General features: G+C 53.3%; 1 protein-coding gene across 1 annotated transcript; it reads left to right on the top strand.

Annotated features, from left to right (window-relative positions):
* The first annotated feature begins 213 nt into the window (after nt 1–213).
* LOC121161230 (tripartite motif-containing protein 15-like) lies at nt 214–8,738 on the top strand. Its single transcript, XM_040987533.1, has 7 exons — nt 214–600; nt 3,102–3,197; nt 4,786–5,016; nt 5,697–5,719; nt 7,134–7,249; nt 7,573–7,605; nt 8,221–8,738. The coding sequence occupies exons 1-7, from the start codon at nt 214–216 to the stop codon at nt 8,736–8,738; spliced, it is 1,404 nt and encodes a 467-aa protein (XP_040843467.1).
* The last annotated feature ends 211 nt before the right edge of the window (nt 8,739–8,949 follow it).

An 8,949-nucleotide genomic window follows, 5' to 3' on the forward strand; every position in this document is an offset into this window, starting at 1 on the left:
GACCCGGGTGGTGGTGGCCGAGGGTTCTGGGGAGCCCGAGAGGCGGGGCAGGTGGCTCTGCTGGGCCGACGACGTGCCTGCCGTCCTGGCTCTGGACCGCAGGGTCCGGTCCCACCGTGACTCACTCATCAGTGACTCCATTTCGAGGAAAGGGCCTCCTCACCAGGCAGCGAGGCAGAAGCTGAGGCGGACGGCCTGGGCGTGGCACCAGTGATGCCCTCCACCCCCTCCCTGCAGGTGGTCCACAAGGGCACTGCCACCTGTCCTGCCTGTGCCCAGCCTCTGGAGGATGCCGTGACAGCCACCTGCGGGCACGACTTCTGCCGCCTCTGCCTCTTCCCACCCTCCCAGATGGGGTCCCAGCCCTCAGGCCGGATCCTGCTTTGCCCGGTGTGCCAGGAGGAAGAGGAGCAGACAGAGAACGTCATGACCCCAGTGCCCCTGGGCCCTTTGGGGGAGACCTGCTGTGAAGAACATGGTGAGAAGATCTACTTCTTCTGCGAGAATGATGCTGAGTTCCTCTGCGTGTTCTGCCGGGAGGGGCCTGCCCACCAGGCCCACACCGTTGGCCTCCTTGAAGAGGCCATTCAGCCCTACCGGGTAAGAAGCATGCTTTGGTCTTCGGCTCTTTCGGGGAGGGCAATATCCTGGGGGATTCAGCGGGAATCTGGACAAAGGACATGGCTTCTAGTTAGTTGGAAACCTCCTCCCATGCCGGTGACTCCACTTGGGTGTCAGCAGTTCATGGCCTCAGGATGAATGTCAACTCCAGTCCCCCAACTCCATCCCCTCTCCAGAAAGGCCTAGGGCCTCTTAACTCATCATGGAAGCTGCCCGGGCAGCATAAGGTCTCCTGCTGGCCAGGGGCAGGTCCATGCGGTCTTCCAGGTTTCAGATGGGAGAGGGACTTTCTAAGGCTCTGACCGCCAAGTCCCAGAGGGGAATGAGGAACAGGGAAAGGCAACCTACTGACACTGTTCTGCCTTCCTTTCTTTGGAAAAAAAAAATTATATATTATATATGATAATTTTTTTTCATTTTATTTGAAAGGCAGAGAGAATGATCACTCTTCAGTCCACGGTTCAGTCCCCAAATGCCGAAAACAGTTAAGGGCTGAGTCAGACAGGCCATAGCCAGAAGGGAAGCACTCAAAGCCAGAAGCAAAGCACTCAACCCAGGTTCCCTTGCGGGGGGGAGGGGGGTAGGCAGAGAACGTAAGCTGACACCTGCTGCCTCCCAGGGTGTGTGTCAGCAGGAAGCTGGATGGGGTGTGAAGGAGCCATGCTCATGGTGTGGGAGATGGCATTCCAGGAAGTAGCTTCATGGCGGTGCCACACATGCCCCCACTGCTGTGTCTCTGAGAAAAGGCAGGGTGACCACAGGCCAGTATCATGAAAATTTCCTATTTCATGTCTTTTCTAGGGAGTATTTTCTGTTCCTATCTGTTTCTCAGCTTTCATTTTGCCATCCAACCACAAGGTCTGGAAGTGGCTTGCTTAGAAACCTTGAACTCTGTCTTGTTCCCCAAGCCCGATTCTTCCCATCTCAGTTCCAATCATTGCATAGTCTACCACACAGTGTCCATCTCCATCAGCATATCCTCCTAAAATGCAAAGCTGGTCCTGTCACTCCTCTGCTCTATATCCGTCCGTGGATCCCCAGTGCTCCCAGGAACCCCCGTGCCTCCAGCCAGGTCCTCCACACCCTCAGCAGAGGATCCTCCCTTCCACCTCTCAGCCATCCTTCCCACAGCACCACAGGTCCTGCCAGGCTGAGCTAGATGCACCTGCTACTTCCTCGACTGTCGCACTCTTTTTAAAATATTATATGATATTATGTGTACATATATATACATATATATGTATGTATTAATGCTCATTACAAAGATGAGGGGATGGAGATTGCAGACCCGTATGGACCACTGATAAAGATGGAAAGGTAAGAATGCAGAGAAATGTGTCCAAGGCAAGGGCTGAGTAGGGGGAAGAGGATGTGTCACCCCTTGTTGTCAGCCTACATCAGTGCTAGGGGACAGAGATGGTCTATTGATGCCGCCTCAGGAGCCTTGGTTGAAGGAAAAATGTCCTGGGGACCGAGTGGTAGATGGATAAGATCCACGTAAAGCAGGGAAGGTACGACCTCATGTGGCCCTAAGCTTGCTGTGCAGCTGTCCCCCATTCTGACCCTCGTCTAGTGAGTCCTCATCACCGGCCAGGGCTTTCCCTTCAGTGGCCGAGCCCCCCACATCATCTTGATTGCCCTAAGACATTGTTGGCTTCATTGTACAAGGGATGTTTCCTCTGTCCTCATAGGGGCTCTTCCTTGTTTTCTCTGTATGAGTTCTAAGGCCTGTTGGTTGTTCATATCATCTTCAGAGAGTCACAGGTCTAGGTGCATTCTGTAGAACCCGGCCTGAAATGTTATACCACTTGCTTTTCTTTCCACTCTGAAGAGATACTTGAGGTCTTCTGTAGGGTTAGAGGATCCACTTAATCTTGTCTTTCATGTGCATCTGGAACTGCTCTTCATCTTTTTTCTGAAGTCAGCAGCACAGGTGGCCCGGCCTTGCAACAAATGCTCTGTGGTCAGATCACACATCATGGGATTCTCTGTGAGATGGAGATCCTGTCAGTCTAAGTCACTCATGTGACTAGGAGGCCCACTCCTGAGCAGGTCACCCTTCCCAGGCTGCCACCAGCCCTAGTTCTGACCCTTCTCAGTGGGGGATGCAGCCAGGCCCAGACCACTGCCTGCCCTATCTCCCATATGCACTGGTCAAAATGACTCTCCAGAATTCCTACCTGGCTGCCCCCACCGCTTACCATGGCCTGGCGCTTGTGTGCACTGGTGGGTGCCGTATTCTGTGCTTTTGAAAGCCATTCTTTATCCCTGCAGGCAGGGCTATCACTGTGTGCACATCTGCACTCTGGAACTTACCTGTTGATATTTTAATCACTCATGACAGACTCCTGCCCCATAGAGCGGTCTCCTTAGGACAAAGTGAACTCCTCCACCCCCAGCAGTGAGCCTGGGATGTGGCAGACCATGTCTGCGAGTCCAGCTGTTAATCCCGCTGCTTCGTTGGCCACTTCTCCTGACAGGAGCGTCTCAGGAGCCGGAAGGACGCGGTGAGCATGGAGAGAGATGAGATTGAGGACACCAAGTGTCGGGAGGAGCAGAAGATCCAAGAGTTACTGGTAAAGGCCACACCCCTGGCCACTTTCTCCTTTAGGGAGTTGCTTAACAGACTCAGCCAAAGCTGCCATCCAGCGTGTCTCGCCTGGCTGAAGAGAACCAGCAAGCTGTTCTCATTCCTCTTCCTGCCACCACTGAGAGGCATTTGGGATCTGAGGGTGTCACTATGCCTTCTAACTCAGGATCCTCTTCGCGCATAAACCTGGGGTCCAGAAAATTGATGCTTCTAAGATCACACAGCAAAGCTTAAGTTCATGACTGGACCCTGGGTCTCCTGCCTCCTGTCCTCACTGCACTGCCTGCCCCTCCCTGTCTGCATGCCTTAAACCACCACCTCCAGACAGGAAGCTTGGGTCCCATGGTGGGTGTGTCTGGACTCCAGCCCTGACTGAGGGTGGTGGGCTCACAGAGCGGCGGTGCCTGGCTCCCTCCCACCTCCTGTTTTGTGCTGCAGAGTTACTGGGGAAGGCATCCTCAGGGTAAGACTCCTTGGCAGCTGGGCCAAGGGGGCAGCGTTTGTGCTGGAGGGATCCCCGTATCCCTTAACCCCAAAGAAGGCGACCTCAGGGGCCAAGTCCAGTGTCACATATCGTGCAATAAAGCTGTGTTGGCTGGAGTCACAGCTTCTTTTTTGCCTCAGCTGTCCTGCACGAAATGACCATCATCGTCAGCATCCAGCTCCAGGGAAGGTGCAGCAGGGTTAAGATGCTCCCATGGATATGGAAGGACTTGGGGCAAGTTCAACATGGCTGTGAGAGCATCATACGGCATTTCCACTAGAATCCCTAGCTGAGACAGTCCTCAACATTGACGAGTTCATCCTGAGGCCTAGCCACTTCTACCAGAGTAATATTTTTAAGATTTACTTATTTGAAAGGCAGAGGTCTTCCTGGGCCCATTCACTCCCGATGCCTGCAACAGCTGGGGGCTGGGCCAGGTGACGTCAGGAGCCAAAAGTTCCATCCAGGTCTCCCACACAGATAGCAGGAAAATCCAAGTAGCTGGGCCCTCATCTGCTATCTCCCAGGCAAGTTAGCAGGAAGCTGGACAGGAAGTGTGGGAGTCAGGGTCACACTGACATCCCACTATGGAATGCGGGCATCCTAAGCGGTAGATGGATCTTCTCTACCACAGTCCCTGTCCCTACCACAATGTTATTTGAAGGAATGAGTCTTGGAATTACATACTCTTTGTATCTGTTCCTTTTTTAATTAAAAAAAAAAAAGTTTCCCATTTATTTGAGAGGCAGGGAGACAAACATAGGGACATCTTCTATTTACTGGTTCATCCCCAGTGGGATGAAATCAATTGTGATGAAATCAATTGTGTTTCCCATGTAGGTGGCAGAGTACTACAACCGCCTATCTGCTGCCTCCCAGGGTACACATTAGCAGGAAGCTTGGTAAGAAGCAGAGCAGCTGGGACTCAAGCCAGGCACTCTAGTGTGGAATGTGGGTGTCTCAAGTGGCATCTTAACTGCTACACCAAATTCCCCCAAAACCTTGCCTTAAGATCTGTTCCAATGAGCCTCATGGCAGTTGGTCCTCAGAGTCTCTTCTCTAGCCATCTCTGTCTTTCTATCCCTTGCAGACTCAGATTGAAAACAAGAAGCAGCTGGTGGAAACAGCCTTCCAGAGGTTGCAGCAGGAGCTGGAGGAGCAGCAGCGCCTCCTGCTGGACAGACTCAGGCAGCTGGAGCAGCACATCTGGAGGGAGAGGGATGAGTACCTCAGCACGCTCTCGGAGGAGGTGACGCGGCTGGGAGCCCAGGTCCAGGAGCTGGAAGACAAATGTCAACAGCCAGCAAGTGAGCTTCTACAAGTGAGAGACACCCCATGGAACCCCCACCCCCACCAGCATGGGCTGCAACACGCTGGAGAGAGGCTGGAAGGGGAAGCCGAGATGGCTTCTCAGGGGAGGGACTGGTGCTCACCCCGATTCTCGGATGCAGGGAGATCACGGAGATCTGGACTGGTGGTCCTGCTAAGGGCTTGGGGACCAGCAGCTTTGGAATAACTCTTGGTTCTTCTGTCTATGTGACTTGGGCACTCTCTTAACCTCTCCAAAGAAGCAAATAAGCATGGCCTCCCACCCCACCCCTTCGTAACAGCGTTGCAAATTTTAGAAGAAACAACCAAGAAAAATGCCTGCATGGGCCTCAGCACCCAGGAGAAAAACCTCAGCAAAACAGTGCCCATTGTGGTGGTCATCGTTGCTGTCCTGTCACACAGCAGGGCTGGCTGACAACCCCAGGGGCCCTGCTTTCACCCAGCTTAATCCATGGAAGGAAGCAGACCCCAGTCCAGGATAAGGCTGGACACAGAGGCGCTGAGCCCACGCAGGGAGGAAGCATGGTGGGGATTGAGGGGGGCAGTTCAGTCCAAGTATCTATCTAGAGGATGGGCGTTTCAAGCTGGTATTTTCAGACAGCCAGGGTGGATAGAAGTATGGATTGGAAGGTCATGTGAAACTAAGTGTGTGTTTTTGTCTTTCTTTTGTAGGATATCAGAGTCAGCCAGAGCAGGTAGGGCCCCTCTGCTAGTCCCATACTGAGTCACTTGCTATCCCCCCCATCTCTGCCCACAAATGTAGTGACCCAGAGAAGCAGCAATGCCCTGCCTGACACAGTCTCGCTCACTCACACCCCATTCACTCTCACTAAAGGCTCGCATTTGAATTGGTTGGTATTGAGGACAAGTCCTTCCCAACCCTCCAGCCAAGAGCTGAGGTTCTAAATAATATTCATGTTCCTAAGCTATTGTAGGAACATCTGTATAACCCACAGGTTTTAGTACTTGGGTTGACCAGAATCCCACTAATATCAAATTGGAACTGAAAACATTTACTATAATTAAACATAGGCATGGGATCTAAAGAGACCCAAGCACGTTCATTCATCTTCCCCACTCAGCTGCTCCTGAACTGCTCAGTGCTACTGTTCCAGGACAGCCGGCAGATGCTGGGAGCCTTGGGGGTTTCTGCTCCCTTCCCCTCCTCTCTGCTGTAAATGCAGCAGTCTGCACAGAGATGAGAAAATAGAGGGTTGGCTGGGAATTCTGGTCAACGCTCATGCCTTGTGACTGCATGTGCAGGGGACGGTGTGCCAAGGTGGGCATGAGTCATGTCTGCATACATTTTTTTAAAGATTTACTTTTTATTTAACTGAAAAGATTTACAAAGAGAAATATCTTCCATCCACTGGTTCACTCCCCAAATGGCTCAAATGAGCCAATCTGAAGTCAGGAGCTTCTTCTGGGTCTCCCATGCAAGTGCAGGGTTCCAAGGTTTTGGGCCATCCTTTGCTACTTTACTAGGCCAACAGCATGGAGCTGGATGGGAAGTGGGGCTGCCAGGACACAAATTGATACCCATATGGGATCTGGACAGATGCAAGGCAAAGATTTAGCCAATAGGCTATCACTCCAGGCCCTGCATATATGTTTCAAGAACAGCCACAAGAGCACTGGAGGTCTTCTAGTCTGAAGGATCTGAGACCCGTGGGCTGATGGCCACACAGCCGGTGACTAGGAGGACAGAGCTAAGACCGGACCTTTTCTCTGCAGTGTGTAGCTTCTTTTCCCTTAGCGCTTTAAGTCTCACAAAGCTCAGCCCACAAACTAATGATTAGTTGAACAGATGGTAAATACCGCCCTCTAGCGGCCGGTAGGAGAAATTACCTCTGCCCCTCTCAGCGGGAGGCGCACATGCCATTTTCAAGGGTCTACCTCCCCTTGTCCAGATCCGGTTACCCAGAGTCCTCCTTGAGTTTAACCGAAATGCCTGTGGCTTTAGCAACTCTATATTTCCACCAAAGGTAAATAAGTGATAGTCTAAGTATTCACCAAAGTCATGCACACATCAGATTTTAGCCTCACTCTGCATCACCCACTCATTATTTTGGGACTTTGGAACTGAACTGGTTGCTAACTCATCTGCAGGTGTGAGACAAGGACTTTTGTGTGTCCGGAGACCATTTCTTCTGAACTTATCCGGAAGACCCGCGACCTCCACAGGAAGATCCTCGTCCTCCCGGAGATGATGAACACATTCTCAGGTAAAGGGAAAGCCCCCACCCCCACCGCCTCCCTGCTCCACCTTCCCCTGCCTTCCACGTGGTCCCCGAGATGACCCTGTCACCGCTATCCCACCCCATGCCACCCCACCCCACCGAGCTTCCCCTTAGCCATCCCATCCCGCTGCGCTCAGGGGTCACTTTCCAGAGCTGCCTCTGCTTCTAAAAGCAGCAGACTCCCGGAAGGGGAGGGTCTCCTGTTTCCCCGGTTCACATCACAGCCAAAGCCCAGCTCAGTGCCATCCCTGGCCTCATCTGGCACCCAAGACCTGTCTCAAATCTTTCTTCATTTCTGTTTCCCTCAGAAAGGCTGGCGCATCATCTGGAAACAGATTCAGGTAAACAGCTGGGTGCTCTGGGGGCCACTGTGTCATGTAGCCACTTGGTCCAAGACCGCAAGCAGGACAATTAGACACCTACATTCTGGCCTTTTGTCTTTTAAAAATATCTATTTTTTAATTGGTTTTTCACTAATCTGAAAGGTAGAGAGCCCTTTCATTGGCTGGTTCACTTCCCAAAATCTTTTACCAGTAGAATCCCTGTCTCCCACACGGATGGCAGGAAACCAAGCATCTGTGATTCAGTACCTTCTGTTTCCCAGGAAGCTGGATTAGAAGTGGAGCCGGGCCTGGAACCCAACCACTGGGATGTTGCTTCCTCAAGCATCACCTTGTTGGGCTACAGTTCAGTGCCTCGAAAGCTTAATGAGCCGAAGCACGGCCTAAAGACCTTGTGAGAAATACACATTCTGCTGCTGTTGGGCTGCAACCGGGTTCTGGCTGCGTGCACCTAAAAGCGCCCAGGTGAAGCTGACGTGGCCCCACGCGCCACATCCTGGGAAGCCAATCCTTGAATGGCAGGTTGTGCCAGGCTCAGAGAGGCGCCGACAGCCGCTTTGCACAGCCAGGCTCCCTCCTCCGGCTCAGCCGCTGCGTGTGCTCTCTTTCCCGCAGGGCTCCTGATTCTGGACCCTCAGACGGCCAGCCAGAACCTGGTGCTATCGGACAACGGCAAGTCAGTGAGGTACACTCGGCAGAGGCAGAAACTGCCCGACAGCCCTGTGCGCTTCGACAGCCTCCCTGCTGTGCTGGGCTGCCCGGGCTTCACCTCCGGGCGCCACCGCTGGCAGGTGGAGGTGCAGCTGGGCGACAGCGGCAGCTGCATCGTGGGTGTGGCCGCCGAGGAGGTGAGGCGCAAGGGCGAGATGGGTTTGAGCGCCGCGGAGGGCGTGTGGGCCGTGATCCTGTCGCACCAGCAGTGCTGGGCCAGCACCTGCCCAGACACCGACCTCCCACTGACGGATATCCCATGCAGCGTGTGTGTCGTCCTGGACTACGAGGCGGGACGCGTGGCCATCCTGCACGCGGACACGCAAAAGTCCATCTTCACCTTCACAACCTCTTTCTCTGGCAAAGTTTACCCTTTCTTCTCTGTCTGGAAAAAGGGTTCCTGCCTAACCTTGAAAGACTGAGAGGAGCGATTGGGCGGCAGAGAGGGCAGTACTGGGTGGGGTTGGAGAAGGGGGACCCAGCTCCTCCCCCGAGGCCCAGCCCCGAGAACCCAGTTCCACCCCTGCATTTCCTGCACCTGATCTGGCTAGGAGAACACCCTGAAGCTGAGATGGGTGAGGAGAAGTCAAGGAGTCGGGGAGATGGGTCCTATTCCATCCATGAACACAGTGA

Source organism: Ochotona curzoniae, unplaced genomic scaffold, assembly GCF_017591425.1.
Source record: "Ochotona curzoniae isolate NIBS_2020 unplaced genomic scaffold, NIBS_Ocur_1.0 contig_4751, whole genome shotgun sequence".
Classification (NCBI taxonomy): domain Eukaryota; kingdom Metazoa; phylum Chordata; class Mammalia; order Lagomorpha; family Ochotonidae; genus Ochotona; species Ochotona curzoniae.

What these genes read in the sequence shown, in the direction of transcription:
- LOC121161230 (XM_040987533.1), top strand. Translation starts at nt 214, where the DNA reads ATGCCCTCCACCCCCTCCCTGCAGGTGGTCCACAAGGGCACTGCCACC. An exon ending in ATCAGAGTCAGCCAGAGCAG is followed by an intron (nt 5,720 to 7,133) that starts GTAGGGCCCCTC and finishes ACTCATCTGCAG; the next exon opens with GTGTGAGACAAGGACTTTTG. An exon ending in TCATCTGGAAACAGATTCAG is followed by an intron (nt 7,606 to 8,220) that starts GTAAACAGCTGG and finishes TCTTTCCCGCAG; the next exon opens with GGCTCCTGATTCTGGACCCT.